Below are 20,994 nucleotides of genomic sequence, written 5' to 3'. Positions count from 1 at the left end.
TGTGTGTTTGTGCGTGTGTGTGTTTGTGCGTGTGTGTGTTTGTGTGTGTGTGTGTTTTGTGTGTGTGTTTGTGTGTGTGAGAGAGTGAGAGAGTGAGAGTGAGAGAGAGTGTGTAAAACATTGGTTTACTACTTGATTATGTAAGTGGCAGATTGTGCTTGTGAAATCTGACCCACGTTCTTACTGCAGTGGAGCTTCTACAGGCTCTTGTTTATGAGCAATCTCCCTACTCGACGGGGATCATTTGTGGAAACTGTTTCCCCTGAAACGTATCTGAGACTGCCATCTGAAAGCCTGGCTGTTTTGGTACAAATCAAAACCTTAGGTAATTGGAGGCTGCAGTGTATGTCGTTTGATGTGTGTATTCAGATGACTTTGAAAGAACAGTTTAGAAGACAATATTGTATGCTTTTTAAAAATAAAGATGCGAATCCTAAGTCACCCTTGCCACCACTAGTTCAAGAGAGCACAATTGGCCTTGCTTTCTCAGGGGTAGGTTGATTGCAATACCTCCCCACATCACTCAGAGTGTAATGATGGTCAGCACAGTTGTTGTATCAGAGCTGGGGAGCCATGCATTCCTCTGAGCGTGCTGACTGCCTACTGATGCTGCATCAGCTGTAGTACACTATTTAAAAACAAACAAATAAATAAAGTGCTGCAAATGGTTATTTGAGAATCTTATTTGAAAAAATAAGAAAAAGTAAAAAAAAAAAAAAAAAAAAAAAAAAAAAAGTAGGGGTGTAATAGAAGTTCAAAGAACCTAGTAAACATCAAATGCATGGTTCTTTATGGAACCAAAAGTGGTTCTTCTATAGCCTTGCTCAAAAAAACATTTGTAGCACATTAATTTTAAGAGTGTAAGAGACTCCCCTGGTGGAAGTCTAATAGACAAGCGACAGAACAAAACTGTTCAGTCAAAACAAGCAGTGTCACGTTTATAAGACATTCTTTTGGCATGCAGTAGCCTACAGTCATTAAAGGGATGATTCACCACTGTTCTGTCTTATACAGTTCAAATATTTAGGCTCCCTTTTTAAATGAGTCATGGTTCAAATTGCCTCTCTACACGCTTTAGAGTTGTCAGATTCTTTGTCTATTAAGACAGCAACTTGCACAATGCTGACTATCAGTCAGCTACTTGAACCCTTCCAAGTAATGCACCCAAAGAGCGTATATACCTGTAACCTGTATACCTTGCAGATACTGAAAAGGAGCCTGTGTGTTTATATTTGATGATAATGCACTATTAATAATGATTTCACAAGACAGAGGGCTACAGAAATGGAAAATGTGAGGGAATGCAATCTGATACACTCAGTCTCGGCTTGTGGTCAGGAGTCCAAGAGAGCATAATTGGCATTCCCTCTTCCGCCATCATTCAGCCTGATTCTAGCCAAGGAGGACGTTTGTTAGTCAACGGCAGTTTACATTCTCCTCCAAATGTGTTCAGTCTAATTATGTTTCATTAATGGTACCTGAGATGAGCATATTGCACTGCATTGCTTGTTATGCTAGCTGTTACAGCTGTAAGCTGTTGGCTTACTGTTATCACAAGTAAGAGTTTCTTTTGTTGTTGTCTCAGCAAAGAGATGTTGGAATGAATGCTGCAGCATCTTCACCTCCATGTGGACACCAGTGAACCACAAAGGCAGCATTAGATGCTCTCTCTCTGTTGACTGATGCTACTCTCTCTGATGGCTCCCTTGTCTCTGTTGTGACACTGTATTCTGGCTCATATGTTTGACCATATGTGCATGTGCGCAGAAAGTATGTTGTGTGTGAGCCGTCCTGAAATACCTTTTTTGGAAGCAAGTTTTCCCTTAATTTTTCAGCAAAAAATAAAAAATGATGACAAGTGTAAGACAGTAATTTTAGCGTTCACTTTGTAAGTATTTTGTGTTACTGCTTCGTTTATATTAGTGATTTTTGTTTTGATATGGTCTATATGTATGGGGCGGTTGAGTGGATCTATTGCCTCTTTCTTGCGCCTCTCATTCTGGTACTCATAATTTAACAGTGGAGTCCGTTGTTCTGAGGTTGACTTACTTGAGGAGTTCTCCTTTTTGCACTCAGTCCGTCTCCATAAGGGACTTCCATGCCTCACATTAATAGAACTCTGCTCTCCACTCCACGCCGGAGTGATAGGGCTACAGATGTGTGGTTGTGTTGGCTTCTTGCTCTTTTCTCCATGTGCTCCATTTACGTGACTTATTGCTGTAAAAAGCCACACTGATAAAACACTTTCACTGCATACACAGTATTTCACTGTATTTCTTAAACTTTGCCAATTGTTCCTAGTTAGCGCAAGAAATGCCTGCAGTGAGGTCACCTACTAACCGACTATTAAATTAATTGGCAACTAATTTGGCCTTCGATTGTAGTCGATTGGTTGTTACACCCCTAGTGTAAAATAGGTGCTTGATGCTTTTATTAACCATATAACTCCTATCTTATCTGTAATCCATTCAGGGTGTTTGTCTTTGTTCTCTGTAACTAAATGTCTCCCCAGAGTAGATGAGCTCTGTGCTTGGGCTAATGAGTTTTCTATCACCATATAAAAGACGGTTAGACATGCTCACACATTCAGAACACAGTTCAAGTTGCTATGGACATGTTGATTATTAAGACTTGAGAAGTAGATTTCTTTACAAGGTGGCATGAGAATATATAAATAAGCAAAACATTGCATTAAAGCCGCAGAGTTGATTACGACAGAATGACAGAAATGTCTGCTTATTGTTTTTTTTGTTGTTTAATGGTTAAAAGGTAGAAATAACTGCTTTTATTGCCCAGGCAGTAAGTAAATGAATACATATATAAATAGAATCTGACACTGCAATTGCAACTGTAAACTCTGTTGTATCCCCACTTCCCAACTTTGTGTTAACAAGCTTGAAAAAATGCCTTTTCATGAAATGCAGCCATGCCGTGTTAACTTAACCTTACATACTTCTGTATTCAACAGAAGAGCTTGCAAGCTCAATTGGAAATCAATGAGGTGTTCGCTGAGTACAGGCCAGCAAATACACAGATGGCTTTTAGCTCTGTTTGGAATAGGAGATGCAAAGTGGTTGAATATGGTGAATGCATAACACTTTCTTCTCTTTCTCCACAGGATTCAGAAGGAGCTAGCGGAGATAACTCTTGACCCACCTCCAAACTGCAGGTAGGCCACATGAGTTTGCTGTGCGTTTAATTGCTGTTGCTGGGTTTTACGTGACTCTGTGTTTGGAGCGAGGCTTCAGAAACGTGCTTGGGTTATCTTTATTAGGCCATTTAATGCACCTATCTGGCATGAATAGGGCTGCTGGCATTAATGTGTGTCATATGAGCAAGGAATGAGGAGAGTGTTTTTTAAGAGCCAAGTCTTGGTTGCAGGCCAAATGCTATTAACCTTGATGGTAATCTTAGCTGGGTGACTCTGCAAAGATGTGGATTTGCCAAGAACATGTCAGTATGGTTGCTCTGATTTCTTTGACAGGCAAAAAGTGTGTGTGGGGTTTTTTTTGTGTCGAAGATGGTGACTCTCATTAGTGATGTGGACCTAGCTCTCATGTTCACAGCATGAGTGGACCTGAACTTGCTCTTGACAGCCACTAGACTACAGACTTGTGGAATTGACACATTTGTGTTTAGTAATTTATATATCAGTTCGTCAAGTACATAGCCTGGGCGATCTCGGAGAAAAAATTCTGTAAGTGAGGTCACAGTACAAGGTAGTATGCTGTTTAATGTTCAATACAAATAATGCAGACGGTTAATTTGATATTAAGTATTAAAGACTCTTCAAGATCACTACTAGAGACTTGATTCGGCCAGGCTCCAAAGGTACCTAATACTATGCTGAATGTGCTACTAATGGCAGTGTCTTCTTTTGACATACTATTTAGCATGATGGTGTGCAATTTGGGACTCCTAGACCTGCAATTGTAGTCTCGTCTACACTTCACATATGAACTCTGGTCCGAAAATTATCCGGAGTTACCCTTACACATGTTTAGTGTACAGGAAATGTTTTGTGTGGTTTAGGCATTGGGCGGTGCCTAGGTAGCTTGTGCAGGAGGGATAGAAGGACATAAAACATACTCTGTAGAAATAGCAGTGTTATGTTTACAGCACATCGAGGATGGCAAACAAGGCTACTTACTCCTCTAAAATGATGTTATCAACACGTCCACTGTGAATTCTCTGGAAAATTACCTACTGTATTTTTGCACATGAGCTCATTCGGACATTAACCGGACTTTGTACAAGGGGTCCGGCCTGAGAGGGCCTTTAAACAGAGCGTCCGCTGTTTAAGCTAAGCTCTTGATTTTGTTAGTTCCATTTGTCCATCTACACGTCCAGTAGTTGTAATTTTTCACTTTTTGACATACTTTAAATCTGGCTGTTGTTCTTTGAATTGTGCCTGAAATTACCTGGTATAAGATAATTTTACACAGACAGTATTTTTACCTTTTTATGTAAAGTCGCCATTTTGGAAAAACATTTTTTTTTAATTTTCATTACATCAATCTGACAGACATCATAAAATGATTTTCTGAGACGTTAAAACTGTGGCATAATGTTTAACTGGTGTCATTTGCTTTCATGGCCTGGTTTTCTTGGTTCTCAGGGCCGCACATCATTTCCAGTTTGTTTTTGACTGGAACTAACTAAGCTATTTTTTAATGCAAGTTCAAGACATAACAGACTCATTCAGCTGTGAAATCCTGGGGGGTTTGATGAAGTGACTTGTGTTTAGAAGGTTCTCCGCATGGTGCCAAACGGAGCAAGGTTTGATTAGTCACATTGATATTGTCTGCTGGCAGTCGTAGGAGAGGGTGTTCTTGTGCTTTCTTCTTCACTTACTTGTTGTATGTCGTATTTTTTTTTTTTTATTGTGGTTTTTATTGTGTTCTCATGGACAGGCAATCATGGAACAGTTTTTTTGGATACTGATTGAACCCATATAGGGAAAAACACATGGGTATGTGTATTTTTATACATGTCAAATACTGTTTCATTCCTACCAAAAAATTCCAGCTACTGCTGGAAACAGACAGCGCACTGACTGCTTGCCCCGTTTGAGATCATTCACACGAGTGTCAGTATGTGTCTGCGCGGCCTCTCTCGCCTGAGCTGCGTGTGTAATCTTTGTGACGCTTGCCTTTTTATATTCATGTCCAACTGCCTGCACTGCACTGTGGAGAACGAGATTTCACACAGAGACATTTGCAATGAGATATGACACCAGAAGACCAGCTTGAAAGATCGGGGGTGAAAGTCTGTCGCTTTCGTAACAAATGGATTTACCTGCACAGCCAAAGTGGTTTGAGATTGCTCTTTATGAAAAGAAGCCTAAAGAAGCCTAAAATGATGACAATACTGATGCTCCTCAGCCATAAAACAGAATCACATATTTTTCAAATTGACAAAAAGAGGCAGTGGATCAGACAGATCCTCCCCCCTATTTATTTATTTATTTATTTATTTATTATTTTTAAACTCTACCCCTGTGGCTTAGAATGGAGCCAAAATGTGGCCAGTATCTGGGTGCTGGTTAGAGAACCACTGACGTAAAGGATTAAAGACCAATTCTGATTCTTAAATCTTGGGTGCATGATGGAAATCGGCCACAGTAGGAAATGTCTGATGTTTGGAATAATTTTTTGTTGTTAAAATAATGGTTAAATGATGCATAGATAAATAATTATAATTTTACATAGTATTTTGACATTTTATTCAATATTAGGTATTACTGGCTAGATTTGATCACCAAGTTTGAATATAAATTATTTAGGGCTTCATTCTTGATGTTTCATCCTTCACACCTTCAGTAACGTTGAATAGTATTTTTTTATAGAGCTCTGTTCTGTTGTTTTCACACCTACACTTTTTAGTCCAGTTAAATCTGTCTCTGGTTTGTTTTCACCCTTTGTGCGATTCATTTGGGCAGGTGTAAATATAGTAATCACGCTTGGATTCAGAGGTCTCTGTCTCTGTCTGGTCTCATTTTCGAACTCTGGACCGGTTTGTTTATGGTGAAAATGTGATCTCCTCAAGTATGAGCTAAATGGCTCCCATAGCCAGGTGTTAGCCTGGTATGTTGCCTAGATAATTACTACAGCTATGAACTGATGCCATCTCTGCCTTTGCTCCATGTTTAACTGCACAGAAGTATGCACTTGTCCAGAACACAGGACTGTCGTTCTATACGTACTTATTTGCTCTGCCCAAGCCAGGTTTAAAGAATAAGCAGAGAGAATGTTATTGCATGGTTTGTTGTGATGCATTTTGGTGCGCTTGGATTTTTCTCTGGGTGAAAACAAACCAAACCGAGAGCAAAACACTCCACGTTTATATATTTGTGAAAGCGCCCAGAGACACATTTTATTTTTTTCCAGATTGTCTTATTGAAACCTGTCTTTGTTATTTTGATTGAATACATAAATGAGCACTTTACTATAGTTAAAGAATGATTAATGAAAACTTTATTAATGGAGTGTATGCAAAATGTGTCCCTTTTTGTGTTTTACAATCAAGTAAGAAATTGGTGAGATTCTCTGTTCAGTTGCATTTTTTTCTTTCAGTACCAGTATTAAGCAAATGTAAACGGTATGATAACTATCAATTTTCATACAATGGTATACGGTATACCGCTGCAACCTTACTACTGCCTCAGCGTTTTAGTCAGATATATTTCTGAAATGGGTTTAAACACACATCCTATCAGAGTGTGGCTGCTCTAATTGCCATCCAAATGCACTAATCTCTTTGGCAGATTCTGCGCTGTCTGTGAGACTGAGCAAGAGAAGCGTTAGATGTGGGGTGATTGCTTTGGAGCCTCCTCGTTACGCACTTGGGTTTGATCCAGGCAGCTCGTCCGAGAGAGAGAGAGAGAGAGAGAGAGAGAAGGAGAGACTGAATGTCCTTCTGATGATCATGATGTGTGTTTTTTTATGTTTGTTTTTTTTAAGCGGGTGCCGTTTACTTGCGCACTCCAAAGCGTGTCTAAAAGCTGCTGGGAAAGCTGGGCTTTGAGTTTTTAATAAGGAACATCTCTCATTTGGGCAATAATTTGGCAGAACGCTGAAAGGACGGAGGGGAGTTGTTGACATTTTGGGCTGCGCACACTGAGATATTTCCTCCTTGTTTTAATCACTTTTGTCACCCTGATGGAGGATAATGAATTGAATGTGACAACCATGCTGGAAGGCTATGTAAATAGCCATGCAACAGAGACATTACATTGCTCTTTTGCCCACCGTGGCCCGCTGCTCCGCACTTTTCCCTTTTCTTTAATTATTCTATCCTTTTATGATAGTTTTGCCAGCGATCCGATAAGAATTACTCAGCTGGCAATAAGGAAACGAAGTGGAATCCCAAAGGAGATTGGCTCTCTCTCTCTCGCTCTCTGTCTCTGTATCGCTCTCTCTCGCTCTCTCTCTCTTTGTCTCTTCCACCCCTTCCCCCCCCCCTTTTTCTCCTTCATACAAACACACGCTCACTGCACTGTCGCTTGCTCTCTCGCACACATTTTTCTCACTCGCTCTCCATCTCCACTCCCAAGAAAATACTCTGTTTTGTGGGGGTGTAACGATAGTAGGCACAGGTTCGGGGCAGATCTTATTCTTTCGGTTTATTTTTGGTGTTAAATGTATCGATTATGTAGAGCTCTAATTATACACTATACAGACTGGTTTGGCTCACAGAAGTGTAAGTTCATCTCCTTTTCTGCTTGTCCTGGTTAGTGTCACGGTGGTATTGGAGCCTACCTGGAAATTATTGTGTAATAATTGTGACTTGGGTAACAGTCACTCACTTATATTAACAGTTAGTAACCAGTGCAGACATCCAGGTAATTCTGATTTACTTGTGTTTTCTTGCAACTAAAGGTCATAAATATTGATACACAATCTAACCTACTTCTGTAGGTTGTTTTTTTAGGATTGCCTGTTGTGGATAGCCCATCCTTAGGAGGACACCAGCTCCTAGGGAGATTAGCAAACAGTCCTGAATTTTCTCTTTTTGTAGACACATTGTCTAAAAGTGGATTTCTGTACACCCTGGTCTTTAGCAATGCTTTTCTAGTCTTTCCCAGCTCGATTTGTCTCTATAACACATCTAAATTGTTTGCATCAAGGCATATCTGGTCTCAAGAGGAAGTCACACATATGCTGTGTGTATTTGACAAAACAGCACCTCCAGTGGATGTGAGTTGTAGTGCAATAAATTATGTGGTAAATATCTTCTCACCTCCCTAACTAAAACTTCTTTTGACAATTATTTCTGGGAGAAGTCATTCTCACAGAGGTTCCCTTTTGCTGTCATTAACACTCTAAGGTTCATACACTTACTTTTTCTAGCCTGCACAATGCAACTGTTAGAGGGTTATTAGTGTTGTTAAAACATGTTTGTCTAAAATTGTGGCTTAGATAACACAGACCAAGTTGTATTAGTAAGCAAAGCAGAAATGCAGTCCACATTATCTTGAAACTGTAGCTGTTTTCTGTGGTTTGTTTCATCTGGCATTTGGATTTGAAACCGGGACAGTGCTCTTATTGGCAGCAGATTGTGGATATGATGTCTGTTATCAGTTTAGTCATTGGTTGCAGCATTTTGTACTCTTTTTGTCATTATACAGCAAACAGTATTTCATGTTAGTAGAAACAGAATGATGGGCACATTTAAACATCCTGAGCAGTCCTCTCCTGCTGTGTGCTGGAGGTGGTCTACTGACGGATTCCAGCAGTGAGGTGTAAGAAGCGCCTTCAAGTGTTTGAGTTTTCCCACTAGATTGGACACCTTGTAAACCAAATCATTGTGGGATGGTTTTTTAGACATGTTGTTTAGAGAGTGTGTAAAGTGTAGAATTTCTTATGCCTCAGAACCATCTCGATTTACATTACTCTGTTCACTATCAGAAATGTTTATGAATCTGCAGTGGTTTGTCTGTTTATATGAGGACTATGACTTAAATCTTTCAAATATATGCAGTGTTCTCAGTGACATTATTTACTAGTGAGCTTTACAAACTGAGTACATTTTAGGGATTTAAAACTTTTTGTGGTCAGATATGGTCAGATATGAAAATTCATAAGCAGGGAAAAAGATGAAACCTTCCTTCCCCGTTGTGTTCCTGATATTAAAATAAAAAATGTGTCTGTAGCATATTTTGCTACACTCACTAAAACCAGGGTTCATTTCCTGTGGGACTATTTAGATCAGTGAGGGCAAATGCTAGTCATGTTCAGAACTTCAGAAACCTGTTTTCTATATATTTGGACATTGTTGTTTACAAATCTGTTTCTTACCATACCAAAGGCAAAAACTAATAGCTAATTAATGCTCAACACTAAATACAGATATGGACATGGAATTTTTTATCAATAATGTTTAAATAGTTCTGACCAGAGGAGGATGGGTCCCCCTTGTGAGTCTTGGTTCCTCCCAAGGTTTCTTCTTACAGCTCTGATGGAGTTTTTCCTTGCCACTGTTGCCGTTGGCTTGCTCACTGGGGATCTTTGATCCTTTATGTCTTACGTTATTTATTTTTTTATGTCTGTCTTTTACTAATTATGTAAAGCTGCTTTGTGACGACAATGGTTGTAAAAAGCGCTATACAAATAAATTTGACTTGACTTGACATGGGCCGAACCTTCTGTACGCGCTCTGCGATATTTTTTCCGTATATGTTCTATGAAAGCATGCGGATACAGACTGAACATCGCAGTACTATTGGAAATCATGTGGGCAGTGTATCCAATAGTTCAAGCAAAACACGTCCACTATAATATGGATACGTCCGCAAATAAATTCTGTCAGAAAACATACTTTTACACCATTCCCAGCCTTTTACACCATTACCGCTTTTGTCTTTTTTGTAGTCAGTACAGTATTACAACCTCTTCTAACCTAATCTCCTTAACTGATGCACTTTTTGACAGTTAGCTCTCTAAGTCATTGGCACAGTTTCACTTATGTTTTCTATTCTGCACTGTGGATGATTCTGTGAGCTCAATAAAAGACAAGAACAGTACAAATGTTCGAGTGTTAGTTTAGTTAAATTGTAAATGTGTTTTTCTGATTCCTCCATTACACTATCTAGCTGTTAATTACAACTGTTCCACGTATAAAAGCCTTGATTTTAGTGATCTAGCAGATCTATGGTTCTACTAGTGGTCTTAGTCCACTACTATAGGCATTGAATATTTGGGGTGGGTGGAACAAAAAGTAATATGTTATATTAATCATTAACATTTAATGTTTGTTTATGATTTAAATAATAAAATCAGTAGTCAGATCTCAAAATATTGCAATATTATATTGTACTTATGTTTGTTTCGCCCACCCCAAATATTCAATGTCTTTCTCCTACTCATCACAGCACCTACTAACTTCCTCTCCTGCTTTCTGAGGTTCACAAAGCCGCCCCCTCATACACAGACATGCATGAACACACAGACATGCTTGTGCACATGCTTGCTTTCTCACACACACACACACACACACACACACACACACACACACACACACACACACACTGGATATGCCCTTTAGCTACCGCACAGACACAGGTGCATGCACGTTGCTGCTACAAAACACATGAAATCACAGCCGATGCATACACACACACACACACACACACACACACACACACACACACACACACACTCTTGGCTCATCTGAGTGCAAATGTCTTCACTGTGTTTTGTTGCTAATATTCGCTGGATTCATGGTGTCTTGTGTCAGAAATGGCCATATATTCAGTGTAGTATGGAAATTAGTTCCTCATGGCACTGATTCAGTACCTAGTGTTATTAAGACAACAATCTTTTTTTTATTTTTTTTTTTATCCATCTCTAAAAGAAATTCTAAATAATAAATTCATTTACCCAGACCTTAAACCAACAAGGTTTACGGCAATTTTACCTTGACCTAACAACCTCAAGAATCATGTTGATGGTACACTGAATTGTAATAAGGGAATTGCATCTCTGGGCCGTAGCTCAGTTATTGCGATATGCAACTTTGATGAAGCCTGCATGCAACCTTTTGCAAGAACTGTGTAACGCTGAGTCATATTAATGGAGAATTCTGTAACATTGCTCTACCTTATCTTTTACGTCCACTACTAGTTCTGTATCTTTCAGCGTGTCAACAAAGGCACGTGTAGAACTGTCCATTGGAGGGAATTAAAGCACACATTGTATTAGCAGCAGTGGAGTCAAATGAAATTTAGGAGGGTGTTAGGATGGTGAAGACACATGTGAAGCCGGCCAATGCGCTCTGAGAAAAGCACAGCTCACCAGCTCCAATACAATAGCTAACAGATGCCTATATTGACCAACATTACACCAGGCAAGATGTGGGGTGAAAGTGCCGTCATGCAAGTGCCTCTGGCTGCTGTGGGTAAGCAGCGACCCTCAGATTATAGTGGCAGTGCCCTGAGTGGCTTGTTAATACACACATATGGAACAACTATTTTTAATTTAAGTATTAAACCTATTAATTTTTATTTGTTTATTGTTGTTAGATGAGCTCAGTAACATATGTTTTGATTGGCTCACGTGTAAAAATACTGCAGTTGTACACAAATATAGAAATAATCCGAGCTCTCTGAATTCTTCGGCTGATTGTGCTTGCAAGTGGAAATGATCTTAAACTTTCACCTTATGCAAATGTTATTAGTTACAAAGTAGAAAGACTCATACAACACATACAAAATCATGCGACCACATCTGTCAAAGTAGTAGCACTAGTTTTTGTTCTTTTCACCCTTTTCTTCTAAATTATCATTGTCTATCTATGTCTATTACCTTTTTATTGTGCTCTAACTGCTATCCTTCTACAGATTAAGTGTAAGTCTCGTAAAGTGTTTTAGAAAGTGTTTAAGATCTTGTAAGGCAGCCAAGTATCCCCTGTGTCCTAAAAAAAAAAAAAGCGTACAGTGAAAAGCAGACCTCTGCAGATTTTGCAGATTATCGGCACAATAGCATTTGTATATTTGACGTTATCTTGGCCAGTTCATTATTGTGTGCATGCTGTAAAGCACTGTGTAATGAGAAGGCTTACCCTTGCCTGCGTATGCGTGTGTGGTAAGGGTGTTAAAATATACATATTGTTATGAGCATTATGAGCTGTGTGAATTGAATACAGGTGTTTATGATTTTTTTTTTTTTCTCTTCTCTCTCTCTCTCTCTCACACACACTGGAGCAAATACAGATGTACGTGAAAAGAAATGCAGAACACATAAAAAAAAGGTTAAATCCCTCAACAGTCTTAGTTGTTCATTTATAGCCATTTCAGTTATGTCTGATCCATTGAGATCATGTAAAGTGTCCGATCTGACTTGTCATCACTCTTGCAGAACTGCACACAGTTCCTCTTTGTCTGCCTGAGTGAACTGACCTGTTCTCTCTCCCTTTCCCTCTCCCTCTCTCTTTCTGTGTGTGAGCGGTAGATAAGCAGAGGCGAGCTATGTTAGCAATGCCAGCGCTGTGCATACCTGAGAATAATATCAGTATTGAGCTGCTAGGGGCTTTATAGAGGCAAGCTGGGGTCAACCCATGAATTAACAGTGTTGATTAACTGATTGGCTGCAGTTCTTATAAGGCTTAAAGTAGGGCCATTTTCCCCCGATCTGATTTGAGGACTTTCATTTTGAGTATCTTCTGATCCACTCTTTGTGTTTTCATAGAAACTCTATACCCAATTTAGGTTCGATAAACTAGGCTGCTGGTAAAACATAATGCTTTTGAGGTAGTTTTCTTTAGGCAGCAGTGTGTTTGAGAGTGTATTTGTCACAGTTTTTTTGGACAGCTTTTTAACAGCTGTTTGAGTCTGTAATAAATGTGGGTTCTTGAAATGTAGTGAGGTTATCTTTGCTCTACTTAAAACCAATCCACAGTGCACCCTCTAAAGGCTCCTTTTTTCTCAACGTTAAATACAGTTACGGGTACAGACAGAGCCTTCTGTCTGTATTCTGCATTCATTTTGTCAGTATTTTGTGCACATGCTCTGTAAGCTTACTGATAGTTGGAACGGAGTAGTACCACTGGAAATCGAAGAGGAAATATAGCCAATAGTTTAAGCGTAGCACAACCACTGCCCTATGGACACGATGAAGAAGAAACTTGGGCAGAAAAGAAACTTTCTTTTTTTTACAACGTTCACACCCGTGTACACTGCTGGATCTTTGGTCTTTTTTGTAGTAAGTACATTATCACAACCTCCTTCACCTTTTCCATGTTAGTTGTTGTCACAAACATCCATGCCAACATAAATGACGCATGGAAGACTGTGGCACAGCGGTAAAAACAAAGGATCAGAAAGTGGATCAGACTTAGAATTGCTGATACCTGATCTATGAAAAATATGAGTATCATCTGGATTGCATCAAAACCAGGCCTAGCATTAATTTTCTCTTTGCTTGTCATTTTGATGGCATACAAATTGTCATAATCTATTATCTGTCTGGTTTTTATACATATACAATATATTTTTAATATATATATATATATATATATTCTGTTAATGCGACCACTGATCAAGATATATATATATATATATATATATATATAGTGTGTGTGTGTGTATGCCAAATGTTTACTGCAATAAGACCTAAAATGCAGCAAAATATTAATTTCAAAATAATCAGGGCCTATACAAAGACAGATGGTTTACAGTGTCATATGTTGTTCAACAGGGAATGCTGTTTGTGTTGACAACTCTTCTCTCATCGTAATACAGTAGACAGACATTGAATGAATTCCCTCCTGAATAGGAACTGAATCCTGCTCTTCAGTGTGCAGGGTGATGGTGTTCTCCACTGTATTATACAGCTGCTCTACCTTTCATGTATCACTTGAGGGTTTTGTTTTGCTAATGCGCCTTAATTCTATCGTACTTGTGACTGCTGTGGTCTTCAAGTAACTGCACACATAAAATTTGCGTGAATTTGCCTACAATTTGCACTTAATAAGGTGTGATTTTTGGAGGCCAAGCTTGGCAAGTGTGGCCACGGCTGTAGAATATATTAAAAAGGGTCACTATGCACTCTTATCTGCTTCTACCAAGACCAGTGGAAGTGCCAAGATTTGTAAGGTCGCCCTCCATCCCTACATAATGGTGGAAAAAAATCTGCGCTTATTCATTTAGTTGTCAATTATCAATTGAGGCGGAGTCATGGACGCAGCAGAATAGAAATTTTAACCACTTGGGGGCGCACAAATCAAGTTTGAAACAGCACAAGTGTAATATTGCTTTTCTTTAACCTCGGATTGTCGTATGTTGGAGCTGGGAATGCCGTCACACGAGTTGACCACGTTCCAGTTAAACATTTCGATGATCGTGCACAGTATTTCAGATTATTTCCAAAAAACAATTAGTTATACCACAACTGGTTTGACCATCCTTTACCAGTGTTTTATGGCGAGTCCAACCAAAATGTGTCCCACTTTGTATGCCCCAGGCTAGCATTGTTAGCACTGTTAGTGATACCAGTGGATAACAACTCATTTTGCAGTATTTTACATATTCAAACGTTATGGAAACACGTCAACAGATAGAAGTAGAACAGTACTGTGTGCACAACGGAATTAATGAGACACACATAGATAATGTAATAAGTGTAATACTGCTACCTTTGTTACTATTGATGTGCAGTACGGCCATCTTGGATTTTGAACTTCGGGATGGTGTGGCTCTCTCAACTTTCCAAGTAGGAAATCCGACTTCCATTTGACATTACCTGCTTGGAACATAGAAATTCCGACATCCCAGTCCGAATGAGTTTTCTGTTTTAGACTATTCTTGTGATTTAACTTCAGGTGGAATAGGTAGAGCTAAACACTAAAAAGCATAGATGTTACATTTAAATTGGGCTCTGAGTTTATTTTCGAGTATATAGGTGGGTAATGAACATTGCAGTGTCTGTAGACTACATAAAACTTTTTCACAGAAAAGCAAGGAAAGATATTGGCCCTCAAAAATGATTCTTACACAGGATTCTGAACAGAGAACACGCTTACAGAAAGGTTTTTGAATGTCTGAATAAAAAAGAATTTAAAAAGATCTAAATTGTTCTGTACCACCAGTGTACCAGAGTATATAGAGCCCTGTACTGCATAATGTGATTTATTATGATCAAAAGGGCTGTTTCCCAGATTACTATCAGTGCAGCACCTTTATGTTACAGTGATATGCTGTGTTCTAAGGTGTAAAGTAGACTGGACCTTTAAGTTAAAGACATTTAGCCATAAAGAGATTTGTATCGTGTTGTTAAATGTGCCTCTTGTCTGCAGGGTGTGTATTTGATGCGTTTATGAGTGTTGTTAAAGAGCTCATTATCGGCAGAGGCTTTTTACGGTATAGTGCAGTAAGTGAAGGCTCATCTCCTGCACTTCTGTTTTTTTTCCTTTCTGTTTTTCCTCCCTCTCCCTTGCTCACTCCGGCACTCTTGCTGACAGAATGAGTTTTAAATGTGTTTCTCAAACAGCATAGCTGCTGAATCAATAGGTCTCAGCGGGATCTCTCTCTCTCTCACTCTCTCTTTCTCTTTCTCAGCTCCTCTTGTGTGTTCCAGTTAGGGGACAAAGTCTCTTGATCCACAGGAATGCCCTGCTCTCTTTCATTGCTTTTTTTTTTTTTTTTAAACATTCAGCTTTTCAGTTTTCCAATCCACCAACGGTCCTCCCCATCCCCTCACAGCTGCATGGTGCAAGAGTGAGAGTTTGCTAAGTGTGCACTCGTGGTGAGCTGGAGTGTATACTTGAGTCAGCTGCATTTTGATGTAAAGGAAATGGCTATGCAGGAGTGAGGGAGGAGAGCTGGTGCTCGTTCAGCTTTGTGTCCGTTTCATCGTTTGGGGGCAGTTCTGGGGTTGTTTGTGATAATTACATGGACTCCAATAATGGAGACCATCCCTCCTGCTCACACCTTCAGTGGAAATGTACACATAATAAAATCATAGCAGGCCTCCAGGGAGGTCAGGCCCAGGTTTTGGCGTAGAAGAATAGAACCACCATTTTATAGCTTGAAACCAAATCTGTAGACGTTCAAGAAGTCTGAAGTACGTAAAACATAATACATAAAGGACACTAAAGAAACTGCTTGTTTCATTATAAAGCTGTTTGAAAGCAGCTTTTAAAATCTCACAAAGGCTTGCACATCTGGACACTGCAATTTTACATTCCTCTTTGCAAAATCGCTCAAGCTCTGTCTGGTTACACAGATATCGGGCGTGAACAGCACTTTTCAAGTCCAGACACAAATTCTCTTCAGGCCATTGTCTAGCTGGAACATAAATCTTACACTTACAATAAATCATAGTTCTCCTGCAGACTGAATCAGATTGTCCTCCAGGATTGTCCTGTATTTTGCTGTATTCACTTTAACCCTCTACCTTCACAAAGCATCCTCACAGCATGATGCTGCCACCACCATGATGGTAAACATATCGCCTAGCCTGATGGCCGAAAAGTTCCACTTTGGTCTCGCTTGACCAGTAGAACCCCTTCCAGTTGACCTTGGAGTCCCACATCTAATTTTCTTTGAAACTCTTCTATAAAGCTCTGACTGGTGAAGAACCCGGGCAAACGGTTTTCGTATGCAGAGTCTCTCCTATCTCAGCTGCATCTAAGCTGTCGACTCCTGTCGTCATAGGCATCTTGGTGGCCTCCTTCAATAGTGTCCATTACTTAAGGATGAATTTAACTGAACTCTAGGCGATGTTCAGTTACGTTTAGTGCTTTTTCTTTTTTCTTTTTTCTAAAATGTTTTTGTAGCCAGGAATACTTATTATTGCCAGGACCTCTCTTGCCCTCTGTCACATTAAAGGGGTGAATATATTTTTTTTTTATGTAATATATGTTTATTTAATTGACCTTATTTTCTAGTAAAATCATTATTCGTCTTGACATTACATCTGAAATTAAAGTGTTTTTTTTTTTTTTTTTTTTTTTAATTGACCATAGTTTATAAAAGCAATGAAAGGGGTAAAACTGGATGTTTTTGTGATCGTTTCATTTTTACCCAGCTGTACTTAATAAGAAAAGCGATGTGGTGGTGTGTTTTCCATATGGTCCACAGGGTCGGATAGGGACATCTGTATTTGCTTTAATAAAAAAAAAACAAAAAAACATGCTTTCCAGACTTCCTAAAATAGACCTTTATCACAGTTGCTGCGTTGTCATGTCCAGCTCTGAATAGTAGCGTTATTTAACTTTTGCTGTCATAGTTCTACATGTCACTTAACTGTTTTTCAGCCTCCCTCCCAATTTTTCATTGGACTTCAGCACAACCAACAGGAGGGCAGTTAACATCTGGAATCTAAAAATCAACTCCAACACGAACTATAGGCTAGATTGTCTTGGCTGAAACGCGTCGCGCAAAAGTTTGCATGAAAAACATTTGTATGACCTGCATGTCTGCTGCAGCATGCTGTTTTTTCGCTGCACGGTTCTCAGCGATGAACGTGTTCAGTGTGGAAAGCAGCAGGGTTCAGGCAGAGGAGCGTGTCCGAGTCAGATCTGCTAGGAATCCGCCTGTGACGTTTTGCAAAGCAGAGAAGGAGCAGAGCTTTTCTTTATGCTAACACCATCACATCTCTGAATGGACAGACTAAAGACCAGCACTTACTGAGTTTGATGTAAACATTAGCAACATTAGCGAGCACCCTAAACACCAGAACTAGCAAAGAGAGAAAGCATTGTATTTCCACCTTAAACTACTCCCTAAGATGTGGCGCTGAGGGGTCTGTTTCTCAGGGGTTTTAGCCAAACCTTTCTGAAAACAGTTTGAATGAATGTTGAAGGAATAAACATTCAGTGTTTTTATTAACAAGCAAGAGTAAATATGTCTCACTTTTCAGCCCTGCGTTCACTCAAGTTCAGATGAACTTATTTTATTGGCTGAGTTTTTCGTCTGGAGTTAAACATTTTGAACTTGATGGAGTGGAAACTCCTGGTAAGTGTGTTTGGTTGAATTATTGGTGTGCAGCAGCCTCAGCCGTTGATTACAACACGACCAGGTGCTGTTTAACATTACTGTTTATGCTTTTGCATTAATAAATGTGGAAATGTAATAATGATCTATTATGCCAAAAGGAACATTACAAAGTAATGTAAATGTGACCAGACAGAAGCAACCTGTCTGGCCACATTTGAGGCATGTCACCAATTCTTATTAGAAACTGTCAGCTGAATCAAGTTTCCAAGCTGTCTACATGTCTCTGACTTTTCACTAGCACTAATCAAATATTGGCTCCTCTTAGCAACTGTCTAAAGATTTGAAAACACAGGTAATCGATACCTGCAAGGCAGTGGAAGGCCATAAGAAGATCGGCCTGGAAGTGTTTTTACAGTGCACAATGTTGGCAGTTGGCAGTTCAGGAGAATTGCGGGGTTCAAGATGAGATCTGGATGACTGAGAAAACTCACTGCCATGAACCTGCAGGAAGGTCAAGAGGGTGGTGAACCGCTCCACTGTGCAGCGTTACATAATTACTAGAGTCATTAGAAAGAAACCTTACCTGCAACCTCATCACAAAGACATTTAACGTATGCTGCAGAACATCCAGAGAAGCCAGATGAGTTTTGGAAATGGGTGCTATGGACTGAAATAGTCAAAATATACAGATCCACTTCCAATATAGGAGCACTTCTGTTCTATAATTCCTGTAGTCCATCTTTTTTTCTACATACTTTGTTAGCTTCTTTTCACCCTGTTCCCTAGACCACCCCTGCATTTATTATTTGGTGGTGGGTCATTCTCAGCATTACAGGCACACTAACTGACAGGGTGGTGTTGTCTTAGTAGTGTGTGTTTTAATCACTGAGTCCATTCACTGTCCACTCTATTAGACACTCCTATGTGGTTGGTCCACCTTGTAAATATCTTACTTAAGCTCATCTGTTGCTGCACAGTTAGTGTTTGCCATCCTTTAGTCCTTCATTATCCTTTACATGATACTGCCCACAGGACACTGTTGACTTGAGTTTTGGAGGGTGGACTGTTCTCAATCCCGCAGTCACACTGGGGTGTGTAAAAACTCCAGCTATCCAATCGTACCAGCACAACACACACTGCTAACATGCCATTATGCCATGTTAAAGAACTACAAAGTGCTGTTATATGCTCACTGGAGCGGATCTAATTCCCAACCTGGCATGGTCATGGTATTCTGAAATGCCTGTGTAGAACTGGAATATGTATTTGGAGGAATCAGTGAATGGCTAAGAACACTTAGTCAGCTGTATTGCATATGGTCAGTCTAACATGCTTTATGGTTGTGTTGCTTCCAGTGGCATTGCTATATTGCACAGATGGATGGATCAATTTGTGTGTTTTTATGCTGTTGCATTTAGAAAACAATGAGCACACATGTTAATATGAAAATCATATTTAACTCTGTACTCTTTATGATGTGGAATGATTTATGTACCTCTTGCGGCTTCTCCTGAAATCAAGTGAAGGTGTTCTCTCTTCAGCTGACAGCAAAGAGTGCAACCCCCACCCCCCGACAGCTTCTGTCCTCCACAGCAACTCGCACTCTCTCTCCACTCCCCTGATCTGTTTCATACTGGCTGATGAATTCTTAATGTGCCCTTTTGTGCATGTTCCATGCCGAGCCGTTCCCCTTCAAACCCTGTCCCTTAATGGGCGATCTGTCTTTATATCTCTTGGACTCTTTGACGAGAGCACAAGTATTACCACTGTTTTAAGGGAAACTAATGGCTACATGTAAATCAGGGGCGCTGGCTGTGTATAATCTTACTGAAGCGTACCAGGGCAGCTGTCTTTTAGCACTGTTGCTGGAGCCCTGCTGTGTGTTTGAGACTGTGATTATTTAACTGAATCTGTGGCTCATGTTCCAGAAACCAATGGGTTTTTGCTTGGAGCAAAAACTAAACCAAACACATAAGGATCTTGTACTGTTCTGGGCCCAAAATGTTCATTTTAAATCCCATATTTTAAATGGTCTGTTTTTTATTTTTATTTTATTTTGTTGCTGACTAGCAGATGTTTTTTGGGAAATGTTTCCGTTTCTATTATTTGTTGTGTTTGTTTCCCAGTGTACACATGCACAGGTGGATATTAGCACCTTACAGTTGTGCCTTTGTTTTTTTGCATTTTTTATTAAAGTATCCATACATATGTTTTAAAATCCACACCACTATATAAACAATTGGATTATGATATACAAGAAGGGAAGAGGGGCAGGGTGCAGTTACAGAAAGATCACTTAAGTTGTATTTCTATAAAATCTAACACACATTTTGCCATATTCCACCTAATCCAAAAAGTAATCTTTTCCATTACATATATCTCATTAACCAAAATTATCCAGTCTTCCATTACGAGATGATCAGGAGACAGCCACCTTCTATGATCAATAGGTGTTTATCCAATCCTGTTGTGTCAGGGTTTACCTCCCCAAGTTTATCAGCATGTCAAACCTCAAGGGTAATTCAAAATGAAATTTTTTTTTGCAGTATATTATACAAGTTCTCCCAGAAAATGTTCAAAATTTTCAGTTTTGGGCATTGCCAAAATATATGCCAGTCACCAGCCTCCTGAGAGATTCCATTTATGTGCCCTACAGAGCTGTTCGATAACATTTCACCTATAATGGCTGCGGACATCTCTCTCTGTAGGAGCTGAAAAGTGACAGCATTCCTTTTAAAAACACTCTTGTCTCCTTCTCAGTCCAACTATTTGGTTTGATTGTGTGGTGTGTGTGGTGCCCTTGTGTCTGTTGTAAGGAAGAGAAATCTGTCGGGACACTCAATTAATGTGTAATTAATTATTGTTTTACAGAAGAGTTTTGTCTTTGGTCAGGCAAGATTTTGTCTTTGGTCAGTCGGGTATTGTCTCAGGTGACTATACACACATACATGCAGCAAGAGCCACTGGGATACTGTGTCTACACTAGGCAATTACACTGATGGCATGAATTAGAAATGAGTTAAAAGTAAAGTAAAGACTGAGTGATGTAAAGGACTTGT

General features: G+C 39.5%; 2 protein-coding genes across 3 annotated transcripts in view; both read left to right on the top strand.

The window, feature by feature from the left end:
• The window catches only part of rpl15 (ribosomal protein L15), a 133,591-nt gene that overhangs the window by 40,090 nt on the left and 72,507 nt on the right, over window positions 1–20,994 (top strand). The window lies entirely within an intron of this gene.
• The window catches only part of LOC140551767 (ubiquitin-conjugating enzyme E2 E2-like), a 70,574-nt gene that overhangs the window by 8,861 nt on the left and 40,719 nt on the right, over window positions 1–20,994 (top strand). For both annotated transcript variants that reach the window (XM_072675404.1, XM_072675403.1), the window contains exon 3: window positions 3,119–3,169. In XM_072675404.1, coding sequence (XP_072531505.1) covers window positions 3,119–3,169 — 51 coding nt within the window. The remainder of the gene's footprint in view (window positions 1–3,118; window positions 3,170–20,994) is intronic.

The sequence above is a fragment of the Salminus brasiliensis genome, chromosome 3 (genome assembly GCF_030463535.1).
Source record: "Salminus brasiliensis chromosome 3, fSalBra1.hap2, whole genome shotgun sequence".
NCBI classification, from domain to species: domain Eukaryota; kingdom Metazoa; phylum Chordata; class Actinopteri; order Characiformes; family Bryconidae; genus Salminus; species Salminus brasiliensis.
Note: the sequence above shows the minus strand (reverse complement) of the source record. Positions and strands in the feature narration are given on the sequence as shown.